This window comes from Stegostoma tigrinum, chromosome 22 (assembly GCF_030684315.1).
Source record: "Stegostoma tigrinum isolate sSteTig4 chromosome 22, sSteTig4.hap1, whole genome shotgun sequence".
Taxonomy (NCBI): domain Eukaryota; kingdom Metazoa; phylum Chordata; class Chondrichthyes; order Orectolobiformes; family Stegostomatidae; genus Stegostoma; species Stegostoma tigrinum.
The window spans coordinates 26,236,680-26,258,284 of NC_081375.1; the positions used below are offsets into that span (position 1 = coordinate 26,236,680).

Here is a 21,605-nt window from a genome sequence, read left to right on the forward strand (position 1 = left end):
CCTATCTCCTCGCTCCCTCCCCACCTACACTCACCTTTACTGGCTCCATCCCCGCCTCTTTGACCTGTCTGTCTCCTCTCCACCTGTCTTCTCCTCTATCCATCTCCCCCCCAGCTCCCTATTTATTTCAGAACCCCCTTCCCCTCCCAAATTTCTGAAGAAGGGTCTAGGCCCAAAATGTCATCCTTCCTGCTCCTCTGATGCTGCTTGGCCTGCTGTGTTCAGCCAGCTCTACAACTTGTTATTTTAGGAATTTCCAATTTCTGTTTTGTAAACTTTAAAATGAACTCAGTTGAGTTATCTTTCACATCCATGTAACTCATCATCCCATGTATTTGCTGTAGATTGTTAGATGTTCACTATCTTATACACCCCTTCTCAGGTTGGAATTTTCTTTTTTTGAACTAATGTGTGGATGCACAGCATTGTTGAGGAGCAATAGGATGTCAAGTGACTTTTGTTTAGGATGTACAACCAAAGGTTGGAACCATGAGAAGAGTCAGAGGCAGAGGAATATTTTTCAGCAACCAATCCCCTGCTCCCAACATTGGTGCCAAATACCCTTGGATTAGTATAAGTTGAGGTTTCTCCCTCCCTAGTCTGATAGCCATGTCACCCACTTGTATCACTCAGGAAGGTTGTCAATTTTTTTGCCTGCCAGGAGCACAGTTATTTGAACCAATAATGGCCTGAGGGTCTTATCAGACATTAATTGACCTCAAGGGCTTTAACTGGTGATAGATTGGGCATGCTGACTCTGAACCTTCTCATCCAGAACATATTGCTTAAATATTAAGTATCTCCCTGGTGCCAACCTGCCCATTAAGTTGCCCTCCACGCCACTTTGACAGAGGGGAAAATCGCAGTCCATTGTTCAGTGGCATCAGATGTTTTAATTGGATCCTGTGCTCTCTTTCTTTATTTACTCATACTGACCAACATTTATTACATGATTAGTTCAGCAAAGGGATATAAAAAGGCATCCGCACATGGACGAAATTCCAGAAAACCCAAAATGACACAGAAGCATCCCTTTGATATCTCACCCAATCAATCATACTGAATACATAAGCCATATTATGGTATTCAGGATTGCAACTACACTTTATCCTACATTTATTTGCCTTTCCTTGAATGCACACCTACATAACATTCAACAATAGTCAGCATTAAAAATTTCCCATAGGTTTTACCGCTCCCTGTCCTGCTGACCAGTGAGAAGTAGTCTAACCTGATCACATAACCTGGCTGAGAAGAGCTAACTATACACAAAACAGGAAGGATGTGGGAATTTCCAATTTATGTAATTCTGTACAAATCTGTTTACCAATTGAGGTGGTTAAAAATCTCTTAATTAAATTTAAATTCAGATTGAAAGCATGCTAATAGCATATGATTCTGTAATTTTCTGTGTAGTCGTAGAATGTGGGCCGCAGATTAAATTGTCCAATTTGAAACTGACACTTTGATATCAATTTTACTGTGTTTTGTGTACTGTGGGTGGAATGGTGGCACAGTGGTTAGCACTGCTGCCTCATAGCACCAGGGACCCAGGTTCAATTCCAGCCTCAGGTGACCGTCTGTGTGGAGTTTGCACATGCTGCCCATGTCTGTGTGGGTTTCCTCCCACAGTCCGAAGATGTGCAGGTCAGGTGGATTGGCCATGTTAAATTGCTCATAGTGTTCAGGGAGGTGTAGATTAGGTGGGTTCTAGGGGGATGGTCCTGTGTGGGATGCTCTGAGGTTTGGTGTGGACTTGTTGGGCCAGAGGGCCTGTTTTCACACTGTAGGGATTCTATGATTAATCATCTCACTTGATTTTATATTGCACTTAAAAATTTGGGATATTAGCGTTTGAGTACATATTCTAAACATGCTAATGTTACTGACCAGGTAAGTGTCACTGTTAATTATGAAATTGTAATGTTTTCCAAAATAAATCCTGTACTAAGGTATTCAAAGGATAAAGCAAATGATCCTGTCACATCCACAACAATTACCAACACAGTATATTCATAACGTGAAGCACAATGTTCTGTTTGAGCACCACAATATTACATATATACCACAGATAGAGATTTCCAAGCCTGTATAGCAAATCACCTCAATAATAATAAAGAAACACATCACTCAATATGGGAACTAGGAGGATACTGAGGAGGAGAAGAGGAAGAATCAAAGAGGCTGTCAAATGAAAGGTGAATTCCAAAGCCACTCAACTTCATCGATGGGGCAAGTTAGTTAAACTTTCAATGCCAACTAAAGTTTATAGTCCCAACTGCATCAAGGAATGCTTGGGATGAAATAACCACAAGCTGTTCCGTAACTGATCCACCTATAAAGAGTATATTTTATTCTAATCTGTGATCATAACTTTTCATCTGCCACCAAAATATGTATCTGAAGGTGGTTGTTCTTCACTTCTGTGAACATTTCGATTAGTAATTCAGAAATAACAAAGAGTTCATTTTTTGCAATTAATCGGATTGAAGAATTAGTGATGAGTCCAAATGAAAAGATTCAAAATCTGATTAGTTGAAGTGCTGAACTGTAATAATGACTGATCTGATAAAGTTTGCTACATTTCACAGGCAGTGAGTGATGTAGAACTACTTGAGACGACTGCAATATTAATGTGTTGATTAATTCAAGTTCCAAAATGACTCCTGTCACTTACTTCCGCAGTTAAAACAAATCAGCAGATGTGTCATCATGCGCATAAGGTAATTTGGATTTACAGAAGTAAACATGATTCCAAGCAATGAGTGATTGGACAGACAGAGCCCCATGTGGTTTATTTGTTTTTGCTTTCTAAACAGCTCCATTGTGCTCATGTAGAAGCCTAGAGAGTCAATTTTACTGGGTGTTGAGCGACAAAGCTGAAACATAGAAGCAGCAGTATAATGGCAGAACCAAAATGAAAATTGAGAACTTTCGTTATCCTCTGAGATTGTTGAGGTTACCTAACATTGTATAATTGTTTTAAGTGTTATATATCACACACTATTATATGTTCCATTTCTTGATCCTACAGCCCAGAACTCAGCCCCATTTTACGAGGAATGGTGGTTCTTGGTGGTTATTGCCTTAGTTGGACTCATCTTTATCCTTCTCTTGGTGTTTGTGCTAATAATCCGTGGACAAAGCAAAAAATACACAAAAAAAGCAGATTCTGGTGAGTACGTGGGAATGTTGCACCAGCTCACTGAGCTGTTGTAAAGTAGGTTTTGTTTAGAGCAACAAAATAAGTTAATTCAATATTATCTATGTAACACAAATGAAAATATAACATCTGAATGTATTGATATATTTTGCACTGAACTTTGTGGAGGGATGTACCAGCCTGTACAAATGGACCTTGCTATGGAAAATGCTTATGCACCATCCATATTCAGAAGTTAGAAACATGCAGAATTTATATGTTGGACATATGTCCAAGCTGTGACTGTATGATCACTCTTATTAGATACTTGACTTAAAAGAGTGCTGCCAAGTTATGCACAATTTTGAGAAAATTCATGTTACATACTGTTCAAGGACTGTTTCTGATATCAATCACAAGTCCTCCTGGATATCTTTTCTATGTAAAGCTGCAAGAGCAAATAAATTGCATTGATATCTGGATGGATACACTCATTGTGTACTTGAGTTGTATGGACTAGAAATACCTCCGTCCTATTCCTGATTTGAACTGATTTCAGCTGGGATCTCCACTGGATTTCAATGATTAGCCAAAATATTTTGGGTTTGACAATAGATAATCAAAAAGGGACATTTTTGTTTTGATTACGGTCACTGTTCTGTGAAACTTACTTGTGTCAGTAATAGATGAGAAGTAGTTCAGGTTTAGCTGTGATGGTTCCTGCTGTTAAATAGCTTGCCAAAATTCATTCTTAAGGCTGAAAACTAAAGCATAAATTAGTAATGTGCAATGCATAACAGACGTTAATTGAGTACTGGCAAAGCACCCTGTGAAATACAAACTTTTACTGCTAGCCAAGATGATGTAATTTGAAAAGGCTTTGCATTGTTGTTCCAGGCAATCAGCCAACCTGAAAACAACCCAGAACTTTGACAACATCTCCATAAACAATAACACTGCTTTAGAATATAAAACTTTTCAACGTATAATTCACAAGCACCAGTGGGTTTGGACATTGAACTGTAGTTTAACTTGTTCAATATGCCATGGCATGTAAATAGGACATCTAAAATATTGCAGTACCCCATGATTAACACTTAAGTTGTGACTCAGTGGCTTTAGGTAAAATTACAGCAGCACAGAACTTAGGAGCAGGAGTAGGCTATTGAATCCTTCAGCCATATTCGCCATTCAGTAAGATCACGGCTGATTGGGTTGTGATTTCAACAGTTTTCTGGGGAAGAAAGTTCCACGGACTAACAACTCTTGAGGGAAAGAAATGGTCCTCATCGCCCTTTCAAAAGTGAATTTCTCAATCTTAACCTCTGTCCCTTAGTACTAGCCTCTCCTATAAGGAGACATGCTTGTACATTCTTAAGTATGCTGTCAGAATCCCTGTTAACTCCCCTCCATATCGCTGGTAATGAGCAGATGAGCCTTACCGACCAGAATGGTTGGGTCTGTGATGAGTTCACTAACGTTAGTCATGGCAGTAGCAGTGCTACAATTGATGTTAATGCCCCTGAGTTAAGGATATGATAATTGGTCAGCATTCTCAATCCTTTTTCCCATTCCCATTTGGTTGTTTGCCAGATAATGACTCTTAGTCATTTGTTAGCCTCAACAGTGAGTGCCAGGAGGCAAAATAGTAGATGGGTAGGACCTTATTTGAACTCAATCCAGTCCTTACCTGATATCAACACTCACATTTTAAACCATTCCTAATCAAACTAATTGAGAACTAGAGGACACACTTTTAAAGTGTTTAGCAAAAGGAGCAAATGTATGTCAAGACTTAAGGGTCGACAAATCACCAACATGGGATGGGATGCATCCAAGGACAATGAAGGAAGTGAGCAATGATTGTAAACTTCCATCCTCCCTGGTCTCAGACCTTGTGCTGGAGGATCTGAGAAATGCAAACACTATGTCCTTGTTCAAAAAAGGTTGTAAAGATAAGCTTAGCGTTTACAGACCAGTCAGTTTAACTTCACTGGTGGGCAAAATTCTTGAAACAATTACTTAACATAGGATTAAAAGTCACAGGGAGAAATATGATTTGATTGAAGAGCCTGAACGGATTTGTTAAGGGAAAATTGTGCCAAACAAATTTGCTGAGTTTTTTAAGGAGGTAACAAAGAAGGCAAACTGTTGATGTGGTGTACATGAATTTCAAAAAAGTATTTTATACATTGTGACACAATAATCTTGTCCGAAAGTTATGGCTCATGGAATAAAAGGGACAATAGCAACATGGATACAAAATTGACTGAGGGATAGGAAACCGAGAGTAATAGTTAATGGGTGTTTCTGGGCTGGAAGATGGATAATAGTGGAGTTCCCCAAGTGTCAGCTCTGGGACCCTTGCCCTTCATATTTAAATGTTCTGCATCTTGGTGTGAAGGAATGGTTTCAGAATTTGCAGAGAACACAGAACTTGGTAGCATTGTAAACTATGAAGAGGATAGTTTAGAACTTTAAAAGAACAATGAAAAGTATTTGGTATGAATGGATAGCTGGCAGGTGAAGTTCAGTGCAAAGATGTGTGAGGTGATGCATTTTTATACACAGAACATAGAGAGACAGTACAAATAAAAGGTTTCTTTCTAAAAGGTATCCAGGAGAAGAGAAGGGTCCAGACCCAAAACATCAGCTTTCCTGCTCCTCTGATGCTACCTGGCCTGCTGTGTTCTTCCAGCTCTACATCTTGTTATCTCTGGTTTTCCAGCATCAGCAGTTCCTGCTATCTCTGAGTTAATAAAACATACAGTAATCAGGGCTTCATTAATAGGCGCATAAAGCAGAAGAGCAGGGAAGTTATGGTGAACCTACATAGGACACTAGTTAAAACTCAAGCTAGAGAATTGTAAGCAGTTCTGGTAACCACAATTTAGGAAGGATGAAAACGCATTGAAGAGAATGCCAAACAGGTCGATGAAAATGGTTGCAGTGATGAGAAAGTCTAGTTATGAGGATAGATTGGAAAAATTAGTTTACCTTAGAGAAGAAAAGGCTTAGAGGAGAGCTGATAAAGTTATTAAAATAATCAAGGGTCCAAACATAGGGAGAAATTGTTCCCACTCATAAACTAATTGAGAACTGGTAGGTCAGAGATAACAATAACTGCTGATGCTGGAGTCAGAATCAATACAGAGTGGAGCTGGAGGAACACAGCAGGTCAGGCAGCATCAGAGAGCTAGGAAAGTCAATGTTTCAGGGCTAGACCCTTCATTAGGACTGAGAAGTGGGAAGGGAGCTGGGAAATAAATAGATGGAAGAGGGTTGGGGCTGGGAGAAGGTAGCTGGGATGGCAATAGGCGGATGCAGGTAGGTGTAGTGAGAATTGGTCAGTAGGACACATAGGTGAGGAAGGACATAGACAGGTAGGGTCAGGTCAAGGAGACAAGGATGAGAGGGATGGTTGGACATAAGATGGGAAGATTTTGAAACTGGTGAATTCTTTGTTTCGGCCGTCAGGCTGGAGGCTCTCAAGGTCGAATAAGAGGTGTTGTTCCTCCAGTTTGTGTGTGGCATCATTGTGGCATTGGAGGAGGCCCAGGATGGACATGTCACCCAGGGAGTGGGAGGTGGAGTTAAAATAGTAGCAACTAGAAGGTGTTGTTGATTATAGCGTATAGACGACAGATGCTCTGCAAGTCAGTTATCGAGTATGTGCTTGGTCTCATCGACATAGAGAAGGCCACAGTACATTTACAGTGGACCAGGTTGGAGGACTTGTGGGTGAACCCCTGTTGGATATGGAAAGTTTGTCTAGGGCGCCTTGGATGGAGGTGAGGGGGGAGGCGTAGGGTCAGGTGTAGCATCTCCGAGGTTGCAGGCAAAGGTGCTCAGTGTGGTGGGGTTAGAGGGAAGTGTGGAGCGGACAAAGGAGCCACTGAGTGAGCGGTCCCAACGAGAAGCAGATGGAATGGGGAGGGAAATATCTCTTTGGTGGTGGGGTCGGATTGTGGGTGGTGGAAATGCTGGAGGATGATGCGCTGGATGTAAAAGTTGGTGGGATGGACCAGGGGCACTATGTCTTTATTTTTGTTGTGGGGAGGGATTAGAGGCAGAAGTGCGGGAAATGCAAGTGATGCAGTCAGGGGTATTTCCAATCAATGGAGGGGGGAAAGTTGTGGCCCTTGAAGTAGGAGAATATCTGGGCTTCCCAGGAGTGGCAGGCTCCATCTTGGGAGCAGATGGAGTGGAGGTGGAGGAATTGGGATTCAGGGATCACATTCTTGCAGGAGGGTGGGTGAGACAAGCTGTAGCCAAAGTAGCTGTGGGAGTTGGTAGGTTTGAAATAGATGTCAGTGCTGAGACCTTTGCCAGAGATGGAGAGAGAGAGAGGTCTAGGAGAGGGAAGGAGGTATCAAAGATGGTCCAGGTGAATTTGAGGTTGAGGTGAAAGGTGTTGGTAAAGTTGATGAACTGTTCAAGCTCCTCATGGGAGCACGAGGCAGTGCTTATACAGTCACCAATGTAGCGGAGGAACATGTGTAACAGAGGAAGAGGGACTGTTCCACATACCCTACAAAGAGGCAGGAGGGCAAAATTTAAAGTGCTTTGCAAAAGAAGCAAATACAAGGTGAGTGAAAAAAAATTGTAGTTAAAGTGTGGATATGTACTGCCTGGACGTACAGCATGTCCTTAAGAAGGCTAATGAAATGTCATCATTAATTAGGAGAGAATTAACCTTAAAAGCAGGCTACAAGGCTTCTGTTATACAGGGCATTGGAAAACTCTGCAGTTCTGGTCTCCTTATTTAAGGAAGGATGCAAATGGATTGGAGGCAGTTCACAGGAGGTTTATTTATTACCAGATGTCTGGAGTGAGCAAGTTGTCTTATGAGCAAAAATTGGGCAAGCTAGTGAAAACAAACTAGCTTTCAGGAGATTGAAGAATGATTTGATTAAAGTTTATAAGATCCTGAATGGTGCTGCCAAGATGGATGTGGAAAGGATGTTTATTCCTATGGTCAAGTCCAGAACAAAGACACACTGTTTTAAAATTAGGGGTCATCCTTTAGGTGAGAGATGTGGCATCTTTTTCCCCTTGAGAGCTTTCCAGCTTTGGAACTGTCTCAGAAGACAGTAGAAGCAGGGTCATTGAATAGCTTTAAGGCAAACATAGCCAGCTTTTTGTTAGATGAGGGAATTAAAGGTCATCAAGGATAGATGAGAATGTGAATTAAGAGCACAATGGGTCAGGCATGATCTTATTGAATGGCACAGCAGGTTTGAAAAGCCAAATGGTTGACTACTTCTCATAACTTATTGGTGTGGTGGAAGCAGGCTCAAGTTGAGGCATTCAGGGCCAGTAGATTATTGTTTAAATACTTGCCGGGTTAGAGGGAAAAGGCATGAGGCTGGCACGACGTCAAAATGCTCAGAGAGCCAGTGCAGATTCAATGGACCAAATGCCCTCCTCCTGCACCATAAAGATTCTCTGGTCCTGTTGGTGAACATTGTGTAGCAAAATTTACTATTTCCAACAGGTAGAAATCTTGAAAGAATAAGACTGTGTTGCGGGGTGAAAATCAAATTATATGTACATATTCATCCATTCTATCTATGAGACACGGTTAATGTTACTTCATAACTGAGAGTATACTTTGTAGTTCCCCAGCTACAGCTCTGTGGGTAGACTTTAACTTTAGGCAGTGGACAGCATAGAATTGGGAAAACCATTCTAAATGGAGCCTGTTATGCTAGAAGGAAATGTACTTTAGTGTGCTAAGAATACATCATTACAATATCGGTGGTTCTGAAGCTATGTTTGTGTTTCCTACAAAACCAGTCAATAAATTAACCATGAGTGTATTTTTAACCAGCTGCTCCATAACTGACGTGAATTTGAGACACACCCAAGTACCTTTGAAATTCAGTGTGTCATTCCAAGCTGGAAACAATCACATGATTGAATAAGTTTTATATACCATCAATTATTGGACTTATTTTTCAAGAAAACACAAATACTGTATGCCAGCAATAACACAGTGTGGAGCTAGAGGAACGCAGCAGGCCAGGCAGCTTCAAAGGAGCAGGAAAGTTAATGTTTCGAGTTGGGACCCTTCCCTGCTCCTCTGATGCTGCCTAGCCTGCTGTTTTCCTCCAGCTCCACAGTGTTATCTCTGACTCCAGCATCGGCAGTTCTTACTCTCTCCTACTGTATGACAGCTGATGCTTGTTGACAGGACTACTAGCAGAATAGGTTGGAATTTTATACCCTGTCCCTCAGGGTGGGCAGGTAGATGCCTGTTGGGGGATGAAGGGGCAGAGAACATGAAATCAGGTGGCATATCAGAGGCCACGTGTCCATCACCTACCTCACTTCTGCTTAAACCTTACCATCAGTGAGTAGGTGTTACTTATCCCACTGGACCTTGGGCAATTGGGGCCCTTAAGCAGCTAATTGAAAGGTTTCGTCCTGCTGCTTCTGGTGTTAGGAATGCAGGATTGTCCACCCTGCCTGGAGAAGCTGTCAGTGTATGTTGGCTGTGGGTTTGGGCAGGATGCTCTCACTTGTCTGCCATCAAAATTTTCTTTTCCTCACCATCCCTGCTTGTTTTCCAACAGCTCAGCCTCATAACTGTAGTGGCTGCAGCAAAACCACTCTGACTCCCCTTGTACTTCAGCCTCACCCATGGTTTCCGGTGTCGGAGTGCTGTCATGGCACGTCTGGGACTGGAGAGCTGTCAGACTTCAGAATTGCTAGTGCCTCTGTGAGGCAGAGCATGCTTGCACATGGGAGTGGCAGCTTCAGCTTTAACAACATTTATTAACAAGATGGCCATGGATGGGGCTTTCCTACCTTGTGTAGGCAGATTCACCCAGGACATTTCAGCCAGGAGATAAAAATTTCATGACAAAAAGCTAGCCAAAGGATATGCAATTCATGGAAGTTACGCTGCACAGGAAAGGCAAGGCATTAATTTTTGCTGCAAAGAATTTGGAAAAGTTATTTTGATGTCGTTACTAAACAAGCAAAATAATCAACACTAAAAGACTGTCCTATTTCTTTACTTTTATTTTAACAGTCTCTACTGAAAGCATTGAATCCTGACAGGATCATAGCATTCCTACAGTGTGGAAGCAGGTCATTCAGCCCATTGAGTCCACACTAACTGTCAGAAGAGCATCCCACCTAGACCTAACTCTCTACCCTGTGCGTGGATCCCTGCATTTCCCATGGCTAATCCACCTAGCCTGCACATCCCGAGACACTATGGGCAATTTAGCATGACCATTCCAGCTAACCTGCACATTTTTGGAATGTGGGAGGAAACTGGAGCATGCAGAGGAAACTAATACAGACAGGGGGAGAATATGCAAACTCTACACAGTTACCCAAGGGTGGAATCAAACCCAGATCCCTGACATGGTGAGGCAGTAGTGTAACCACTGAGCCACTGTGCCTCCCCTCAGTAATTCATAGTTCAGTAGATTCGGAGTATCCTCCAATAACTTGCCCAAATGGCAACTGAAATAACTTCACAGAGGCCAGGATCCCATCACCAAGTCAAACTTTATTTATAGGTGGAGAGCCCTTGACACTAATCCAGATTCTAACAGCCAGCTCTCAGAATGAACAGAACCTCTGACACTCCTGCTTATATCTGTCAGACAGGGCTTCCTGATTGAACCAGATTAACAGCCCCAATTAGGGAACTCATATTCTATAAGGTCCACCAGGTTGACCTCATTACAGTCACTATTTATATGAGAGCCTCATGGCCTCACAGTGACTATAAACAGGCTTTTCCAACTGTAGACTGGCATCACAAGTCTCAGAGCCAGCAGCATCTGTGGGGAGAAAACGGAGTTAATGTTTGAAGTCCAGTGACTCTTCATTAGAACGGGTCAATTCAAAACATTAACTGTTTTTTTCCCCACAGATGCTGCCAGACCAACTGAATTTGTGGAGCAATTTCTATTTTTATTTCAGATCACTAGCATCCATAGTTCTTTGTTTTACTTATCACAAATCTCAACCTGTCTTTAACTGATGTTAAAACATGCAATTCCCATTGAGGAAAGTGATCAAAAGGAGAAAACCTGATTTTTTATTTGCACTGACACGAAGGGATAGAGACCATTGGTATCACCTTCAATATTACATTGACTATAATCATCAAAGTCACGACACTAGAAGGGTCGCCCCAGTTTCTATTCTTCAGATAAATATCATGACCCTGATGAAAAATGTACCCTGGAAACTACACCCCACGATTCTGTGAGTCACTACAAATGTGAAATATGAGTAATTTAAACAGGGTTGTGAATAGTGTAGGGATAGTGTAGGGGAGGGGCTTAGATTAATTCACAGGTCAGCGCAACATCGAGGGCCGAAGGGCCTGTTCTGCACTGTATTGTTCTATGTTCTATGAATGTCTGACCACAGTCTAAGAAAAAAGAAATTCGCACCAGGCTTCATCAATGTATAGAAACAGCTCTCCATTTATTATAATAAACTTACCTTTTAAAGTGTGACAAAATGGATTTTAGTTACTAATACAGAATCATGAAGTCATAGAGATGTATAGCATTGAAAAAAACTCTTCTGCCCAACTCGTCCATGCCGTCCATATATCCTAAATTAATTTGCCAGCACTTGGCCCATATCCCTCTTAAACCCTTCCTATTCATATACCCATCCAGATGCCTGTTAAATGTTGTATTTGTACCAGCCCCTACCACTTCATCTGGCAGTTCATTCCATACGCACACCACTCTCTTCATGAAAAGGTTGCCCCTTAGATCCGTTTTAAATCTTTCCCCTCTCATCTTAAACCTATGCCCCCTAGTTTTGGACTCCCCTACCCTGTGGAATAGACTTTGTCTATTTGCCCTATCCATGCCCCTCATGATTTTAAAAACCACTAAAAGATCATTCCTCAGCTTCCGATGCTCCAGGGAAAATAGCCACAGACTATACAGTCTGTCCTTGTAGCTCAAACCCGCCAACCCTGGCATATGTAACCTTGAATGACACCCCTTTAAATACAAATACATAGGCATTCATTCACAAATATGATGGACAAGCCAGACATGACAAACAATTTTTGATGGAATGAAGAGCCGAAAGGAACAAAGTCTGTGGATCAAGAGTCCAAACCATATGAGGAAATGAAGTGACTTCTCGATTCTCTATTCTTTTTTGTGATGTTGTCATATTGTTACCAAACACAGTGATCCTCAATTTAGCAGTCAATCATTTGGACCTAGGTCTTGCCTTGAGATAGAAGTTTTGTTTTTCTTTCTGCAGGGTTGCTGAGTGTTATTTCTTTTCCTCTCACTGAGTGAAAGAGAACTGGATTGCTTGCAGGTTTTTGGAGATGTAAGAGCTCAACCACTTCACTCTCCTCTCAGTGCTGTAACAAACTGCTATTTAACACTAATCCGAAAACTATTAGTGTGCATATTCTTTGTCTCAACCCAGAGGCGCCTGATGGCTCACAAATGTATCAAATCCAGTCTCAACCAGAAGTTACATAATCATGTATAAACAGTAATTGAATTTTAGAGTTCAAGTTTTGCTTAGGGTTATATATTAGACAAAACTACTACTTTCCCTGCAAAACAGCTATTCAAACTTACATTTTCCAATGTATATTTAAACTCAGTTATTTGTGGTTCTTACATAATTATCAGATAAATTGATTGAATCACTATCAGAACCACCAACAGCTATGGCTCAATTAGTAATATTCTTACCTCTGAGGTAGAAATGTTGAGCAAAAATATTACTCCAGATACCTGAATTCAAAAAATCTAGGCTGATACACCAGTACAGTACCAAGGGAATATTGCAATGTCAGTGGTGCTTAGAATACTGTGTTCCTCTGCCACGCTGCATTTGCAGCACTCCAGTAATCCATGTAAGGCCATTTCTGATTCCCTAATGAATGAAATGGAAATACCTCTGGCTCCCTGCGAGTTAGTCTGCTTGCAATTCCCACAATCTTCAATAATCTTACAATTTATTAGTGGAGATGTGCATCTGATAGAATTGAACAGTAATTCATTTAACTCTCCTGCCATTTTTGTCAGGAAATCTGTCCAACTTCCTATCTACTGGTCTTGTTTGTATCTTAAAGATTCCAAAGTCGTGTTGTGTCTTTAGCAATCCGGAGGCGCGATCCAAACTGTTCTATATTGGCTCAAGTACCACAGAGTCGATCGTCTTTCTTAAGTGTAGCAAATCTATTTTTTCAACAATTCAATTCTAATTTATTGCAAGTTCACATTATCTCAAAATTCAGCAATGACAACATTTTACCATTAATTATAAGTAGGAAATCTACTGCCTGCAAACTTTTGGGGTTTTTTTTGTTTAACTTTGGCTTTATGTTAATGTTAGGTCTGACATCTGTTAAGTGTGATGGCCTGCAGGGTGAGCAGAACAGTCTTTCGATGAATACAAAACACTTCTAATTTACAGAAATGGATGCAGGATTAAATTAAATTTGTTGAATTTCTGCCATCTGCAACAAAGAATAATTCATGCATTCTGTTAGCACCTGGGAGGAGGAAGTAACCTTTCGGCGTAAGGTTTATGGTAAGGAAGTTGCTGCCAGTAAAAGAATTAGCCATAAATATAGGACAGCTGTTAAAGAATTATATTCTTGCCCAAATGTAGCTAACAATATTCTTGTTATTTAATGAAAGATTAGTTTTAAGAAACATTTTGATGACTTTATTGGCTATAAATTTACAAACCAAATGTTTTTAAATACGTTGCTTGAAAGACATTTCAAATGATCATTTTATGCAGCGCTCACTCAGCAACACTGAGGACAGCCCAAACTGATTTGCTTTTTGTGAAGAAATGCCTAATCTCTTCATGTTCAGGCAGCGCACCCAAACCAACTTTGTGGCAGAAAGATGTGGTAGAGCTGCGACTGTGTTATTGCTCATTTCACTTTCATTAATGTTGATGAATATTAGCCTGCAGTCTAAATAGAAAGGATTGATCACACTTTTTTTTATTCACTCATGGGATACAGGCATCTCTGGCTAGGCCAACATTTATTGCCCATCCCGATTGTTCAAAGAGCAGTTAAGAGTCAACCACATTGCTGTTGGTTTGCAGTTACATGTCAGCCAGACCAGCTAAGGATGGCAGATTTCCTCCTCTAAAGGACATTTGTGAATAATTAGTGATTAGGTTTTCTGACAATCAAAAATGGCTTCATGGTCATCATGAGATGGTCATCTTTAATTCTAGTTTCTTTATTGAATTCAAATTCCACCATATGTCCTGGCAGGACTTGAACCTTAATTTCCAGAATGTTAGCTCAGTTTCTGGATTAATAGTCTGGGCCACTGCCTCCACATTGAAGTAAATGAGCCAGAAGATTAGAAGTGAAAATACTGGCATTCTTCATGTGTTTACTGTAGACTGATAAAACTCTTTCTAGCACAACAAAAACAGAACTTACTGGAGAAACTCGGCATGTTAGGCAACATCTGTGGAGAGAAAACAGAGTCAATGTTTCAGGACAAGTGATTCTTCAGTAGTAGTAGCTGGGAAAAGTGGGTATATGCACTGAAGACAGGAGGTGTGGAATAAAAGAGTGAGAGGATATGTGGAAACTGTGCCCAGAAGGGGGGAAAGACAGTTAGGCAGACAAAAGGATGGATAATGGTACGCCAGGAAGGAGAAGAGCTGATAACGGGACCATCAGTAAGTGAAAATGGGTCAGGTGTGCTGAAAGCAGCCTATATAGTGACAAGATCTCGGGTGCGCGGGTGGGAAAACATGGAAGGTGGTGTTCAGGCCCTAAAATTATGGAACTTGATATTGAGCCCAGAAGGCTGCAGGGACCTCAAGTGGAAAATGAGATGCTGTTCTTCCAGCTTACACTAAGCCTCACTGGAGCCCTATAGCAGAGCCAAGAAAGAAGTGAAAGCCAGAGAATACAGTGGTATGTTAAACTGGCAGACAACAGGAAACTCAGGATCATTTTTGCAGACAGAATGTAGGTATTCCACAAAGCAGGTGCCCAGCCTGCGTTTTGACTCCCCACTGTAGAGGAGCAAACATCGTGAGAAGCAAACACAAGTGAAGTACAGGTAAACCACTGCTTCAACTGGAAGGCGTGCCTGGACCTGAGGTGAAAGGAAATAAACTTGCAGGGGTTATACCTCTACAAAGGTGATGTGGGGATGTGGTGGGAGGGGAGGAAGAGTAGACCGGGGTTTCCAAGAGGGAATGGCCCATGCAGAATGCTGACAAAGTAGGGGAGGGGAATACATGTCTGGTGGTGGCATCCCTCCAGAGATGGTGGAAAAGGCAGCTTGTGATCCTTTGAATGCTGACACGAGTGGGCTAGTAACTGAGGACTGGGGGACCCTATCGCTGTAGTGGAAGGGAAACAGAACAGTGAGAGCAGAAGTGCAGGAAATGGGTCCGACCTGGCTGAGGGCCCTGTCAAAATGTGGTGGGGAATCCTTGGTGGCGCAAAAGATGCCATTTCCACACACACACACACACACACACACACACAAAGTAACATCAAAATGGACAGAGAAACTGGGAGAATGATATAATCCTTTACAGGACGCAGGGTGACTCCCAAAAGGGTCATCTGGTTCTCACTTTCCACCCCACCAGCATTCACATCCAGGCTATTATTAAATCTGATGAAGAGTCAGAAGATGTAGGGATAAAATTAGGCCATTCAGCCCATCAAGTCTGTTGTGCTCTTCAATCATGTCTGACATATTTTTCAACCACATTCTCTTGCCTTCTCCCAGTAACCTTTGATCCCTGTACTAATCAAGAACCTATTTATCTCTGTCTTAAAGACACTCAGTGACCTGGCCTCAACAGCCTTCAGTGGCAATGAGTTTCGCAGATTCACTGGCCACACGACCCAAAACGTTTACTCTGTTTTCTCTCCACAGATGCTGACAGACCTTTTCCAGCAAGTTGTTTCCCATTTCAGATTTCTGCAGTTCTTGATTTTATTAAACTCTTTCTAACTTTTATTTAAATGGGACTTTAATTTTAGTGAGGTTTTGAGAACTTTTAAAAAGATTTAAGGACGTTTTAAAGTTTTAAAACATTTAATAAAGAAAGAAAATATTCCTCATTTTCTCACAAGGAGTTGTGTCTTGCTGAAGTAAAGCTTTTGCTGTACAGGCAGCCCTCTGGTGCCTCATCTAAGTGGCCTCTAAAATTTCACCTGAAGAAGGGACCGCGCTCTGAAAGCTTGTGATTTCAAACAACCCTTTAACCAGGTGTCATGTGACTTCTGACCTTATCCACTCCAGCCCAACACTGGCACCTCCTTGTCATGGGGCCTTTAAAATTATCAGAGGGAAACCTGGGCCTGTCCACCAGGACTCACCAGAAAGTACCCAAAGGTCCAATTTCAAATATTTGACATTCTTAAATTTGTTTCTTTTGTCAACTCAAGAATATCTGAATGGAAGATCTGAAAAGAACTTGGAAGTGATATACAATTGCCACATCCAGTCCCAAAAATAGTTAATCAGCACTCCTACCTTCTGGTAGAAACTCAAACTGTGCGTCAATGATTATTAACCCTACAGTACTTCAAATAATATATGTTTCAAATAATATGAATATACAATTCTTTTAAGCTGACTGGACTTAACATCCCGATAAATTGTCCTGAATTGCAAACAATGTCAAAACAAAACTTAAAATCACACAATATATTTTACTGTAATGTTAATTTCCAATTAATGATTTACAGTGTGACCAATTATTTTCACTGGTTGTAAAAGAGTTGCAGGATGTGGCAGATGTGTTGTTCATCAAATTACACACACAGTAGATTGTTAGCTTATCTACTGCATTGAATTTGGCTCCATTGTCCAATAAAAGTTCAACTAATTCACAGTTCTGTGGCAACTCTGCGTGAGTATTCTCTTCCCCAGTTTACGTTAACTGTTGTGCCACTGACTAAAATCAGTAATTGCAGCACATAGAAACAAATCTGAGAACTTTTTGTGAAGTAAAAGCTAGATTTATACCACTTTGCAAACAGCCAGAGAGAAAGTTCAACTTGTTAAATTGGAAAGTAAATAAATGCATTCAAAATAAGCAGAACATGTCCCTGTTCACATTAAAATGTGTTACTTTCCCAAATGATCGTTCCCAACACTTTGTGGTATTTGCCACCTCTACTAGCATGTGGGACTGTGAGAGGAGGTTTTTAGTAATTTGCTGCCATCAGTCATCCTTTGTCCAATCTACTGAATAGTGGTAGAGGGTACACCACCATATTGTACCTCCAGAAGAGATATTATTCTTAAATAACAGGAAGGTTCATTGCATAATAGCAATAAGTGCAACCACATTTAGCCATGTATAGTTGACTCGGACTTCAGGGAGCTTGATCTGATCCAACTGAATGCCAAAGTTGAACTCCTTGTTTGCTTGAGCAGACTTTGACATCAGCAGAATGGGTAGAGCCAACATTTTCTTGCCAACATTTTTGGTCTGATCAGTGAATTGGTAAAAGTGATAGTGTTGCAATCTATCTTGAGATCTGTGTTTAGACATACCTGGGCAATGTAACAAATGCTTGCTAGAATTGTTGTGGAATGATTAACTTTACAAATGTCAAAGTACTGGAACAAACAGAACTTAATTCGTTTAATAGTTTTATTCATTATGTACTTGGTTTTGAGATAATATACCAGCAATTGTTTCTTTTGGGCTGGTTAGCTGTCTGACTAAGGTATTAATTTCCTCCATGGGAAAGCGTTATCCGCTGACCAGCCACTTGTCAGCAATGACTCTTTCACCTAAACATCTGATTTAGATTTACACCATCGATTTCACATTTCAAATCCACAACTAGTACTAATAGCAATAGTGCAGTCTCATTGTAGATTGATGTTAAAACAACACTATTTTTTCCCTGATGAAAAGATTATGTTCAATACCAGTTTCTCTAAGTGAGTTCTTCTTGTAATCCACATACCACTTTTTTCTGAAGAGATATGTAACTTTTCTAACTTGCTTTCAATGACACTGTATTTTCAGGGTACTGTTGCAATTTAATGAGCAGTACAAATAAATAAATATTATCACATGCAATAATGTAATACTCTGAAATTAAGATGCACCAAAAAAAGGTAAGAAATCTGTCAGTCTCATTTATTCAGCTTGCCAATACATAGAACATAGAACATTACAGCACAGTACAGGCCCTTCAGCCCTCGATGTTGTGCCGACCTGTCATATCGATCTCAAGCCTATCTAACCTACACTATTCCATGTACACCCATATGCTTATCCAATGACGACTTAAATGTACCTAAAGTTGGCGAATCTACTACCGTTGCAGGCAAAGTGTTCCATTCCCTTACTACTGTCTGAGTAAAGAAACTACCTCTGACATCTGTCCTATATCTTTCACCCCTCAATTTAAAGCTATGCCCCCTCATGCTCGCCGTCACCATCCTAGGAAAAAGGCTCTCCCTATCCACCCTATCTGACCCTCTGATTATTTTATATGTTTCAATTAAGTCACCTCTCAACCTTCTTCTCTCTAATGAAAACAGCCTCAAGTCCCTCAGCCTTTCCTCGTAAGACCTTCCCTCCATACCAGGCAACATTCTAGTAAATCTCCTCTGCACCCTTTCCAAAGCTTCCACATCCTTCTTATAATGCGGTGACCAGAACTGTATGCAATACTCCAAGTGCGGCCATAACCTCTTGGTTCCGGAACGCGATCCCTCTATTAATAAAAGCTAAAACACTGTATGCCTTCTTAACAGCCCTGTCAACCTGGGTGGCAACTTTCAAGGATCTGTGTACATGGACACCAAGATCTCTCTGCTTATCTACGCTACGAAGAATCTTAGCATTAGCACTGTACTTTGCCTTCCGGTTACTCCTACCAAAGTGCATCACCTCACACTTGTCTGCATTAAACTCCATTTGCCACCTCTCAGCCCAGCTCTGCAGCTTATCTATATCTCTCTGCAACCTACAGCATCCTTTGTCACTATCCGCAATTCCACCAACCTTAGTGTCATCTGCAAATTTACTAACCCATCCTTCTACGCCCTCATCCAGGTCATTTATAAAAATAACAAACAGCAGTGGACCCAACACCGACCCTTGCGGTACACCACTAGTAACTGGTCTCCAGGATGAACATTTCCCATCAACTACCACCCTCTGTCTTCTTTCAGCAAGCCAATTTCCGATCCAAACTGCTATATCTCCCACAATCCCATTCCTCCGCATTTTGTACAATAGCCTATTGCGGGGAACCTGATCAGACGCCTTGCTGAAATCCATATACACCACATCAACCGGTTTACTCTCATCTACCTGTTTGGTCACCTTCTCAAAGAACTCAATAAGGTTTGTGAGGCACGACCTTCTCTTCACAAAACCATGCTGACTATCCCTAATCAATTTATTCTTTTCTAGATGATTATAAATCCTATCCCTTATAACTTTTTCCAACACTTTACCAACAATATAACCTTTTCCAACACTTTACCAACAATGGTAAAAGTAGCATGGTCAAACTAGAAAATATAGTTGCATTCTCAAGGATGTCATTGTTAAACAGTTAAAAAGCAAATTTTGGCTTAAAAGTTAATTTGCACCAAGATGACTAAGTCTGACCATTGGACTTTGATAGGCGCAGACTCCATTGGCATTTTTGTCAGTACATATTTCACTTGGGGGAAAAACTGATAGCTGCAGGAATAGATGATGCAGCAGGCTCCATTTATTCAATATTAGAACCTTAATAGAACTCTTCACCTGTAAGAGATATTTGAATTATGGCACTACTATAGTTGGATAGTTCATGGTTACATGTTTACTCCAGAATTGTCTCAATACAACAGAATATACTCATTAGCATTTGACGATCTTTGATTAATTAAATGTTCTCAGAATGCTGTATTTCTTCAGAAAATACCATTAGCCACAAAGCCTCTAATTCAGTAAAAGATTTATCCACCATGAATGGTTAAGGTTTATTAACTCCTATGGTCAACTACTTTGAGCAGCTACATATTTAAAAGGCATAAGCACTTGCAAAGCTTGTATATTGAATAAATATTACTGAACCACTGAGTGAATATTAATGTTTTTGTGTAGCTGTGAAGTCATTTTTAATTATGTCTTAATGGCCAGTGTCAAATCAGTCCCCTGATTTCACCCCACCCCATCCAACCCATCAAGTGTGCATGCTGGAAAATGGGACCATATCGAATAATAGTAGCTTTACATGTTCAAACAAAAGCAAAGTACTGTAGATGCCGGACGTCGCAAAGAAAAATACGAAGTTTTCTGAAAAACAGTCACAATGGCCTCAAAACATTACCTTTGTTTTCTCTGTCCACAGCTGGTGTTTGACATGCTGAGTTTCTCCAGCACTTTCTGTAGTTTTAAATCTAATTAGCTTCACTCATTATTTTACCTTCTGAAATTTTACTTATCTGAAACCAGAACATTTCCCGTCATAAACTAACGACATTCAAACTCGTTCTTTCCTTTCCTTTCAGTATGGAGTACTGTGAGAACTACAAGACCGATAAGGAACTTTAGCTAGCTGATCGTCTTTATACAGGAGACAAGATACTGGGAGTTTGCACCTGAGGCATAATAACATAGTATTCTGTCCCCATGTAGTTGCTTCCTTCATGCATTTCCTAACAGGCCTCAGCAAACCTTACACTGAAATAGCTCCAAAGAGGCTGGTATCCCATTACTAAATCACCCTTTATTTACACGTGGAGAGTCTTTGACACTCCCTCAGAGCCAGCTCTGAGTGAATAGGATGTCTGACACTCCTGTTTATATCTGTCAGCCAGGGCTCCCTGATTAGACCAGGTTAACAGCCCTATCCAGGGAATTCATATTCTATGAGGTTCACCCGGCTGACCTCTACTATCACTACATGTACAGTAGAAGAAATATTGGCAAACACTCGCTATAATTATTTAGCTAAGACGCCAACAGACGCAGGTGGAGCATCTTAAATTTTGTAAATTGGGAGTGGAAAGTCAATGGAAATCTAAATGTACACCTAACGTAGGCACCAGCAGAGAAACTGACGTAGTGAGGTCAAGGGAGATGTGCAACCAATGAGAGCACACAGAAACAATGCTTTTTTGAGTTAAGGAGGAAGAGGAAGGTTACAGATCTGCATGATTTGATACACCTCCACCCACACCCATCCTAATTCCTGCCAGATATCTTGATGAAGGCAGACAATATTCCTAAACAGCTCGCTGGCTTGCTGTTCTGTTTTGTGTAAGAAATTAGACCAAGGACAGGAGAGGTATTGAATTTTGGCTGCTGAAGGAACAGACTCTCTCTCTCTCTCTCGGTCTCTCTCTCGCTCTCTCTCTCTCTCTCTTGCTGTAAGATATTGCTTTTAACCAACAAATCAGATATTTCATAATTTATGAACCAGATACACTGTGCCTTCTGTGAATAAATGAGA

General features: G+C 40.8%; 1 protein-coding gene and 1 long non-coding RNA gene across 6 annotated transcripts in view; one reads left to right on the plus strand and one right to left on the minus strand.

Annotated features, from left to right (window-relative positions):
* The window catches only part of sdk2b (sidekick cell adhesion molecule 2b), an 892,722-nt gene that overhangs the window by 774,658 nt on the left and 96,459 nt on the right, over positions 1-21,605 (plus strand). For all 4 annotated transcript variants that reach the window (XM_059653700.1, XM_059653701.1, XM_048555196.2 and 1 more), the window contains one exon: positions 3,035-3,175. In XM_059653700.1, coding sequence (XP_059509683.1) covers positions 3,035-3,175 — 141 coding nt within the window. The remainder of the gene's footprint in view (positions 1-3,034; positions 3,176-21,605) is intronic.
* The window catches only part of LOC125463653 (uncharacterized), a 128,378-nt gene that overhangs the window by 81,616 nt on the left and 25,157 nt on the right, over positions 1-21,605 (minus strand). The gene's annotated exons all lie outside the window — the stretch shown is intronic.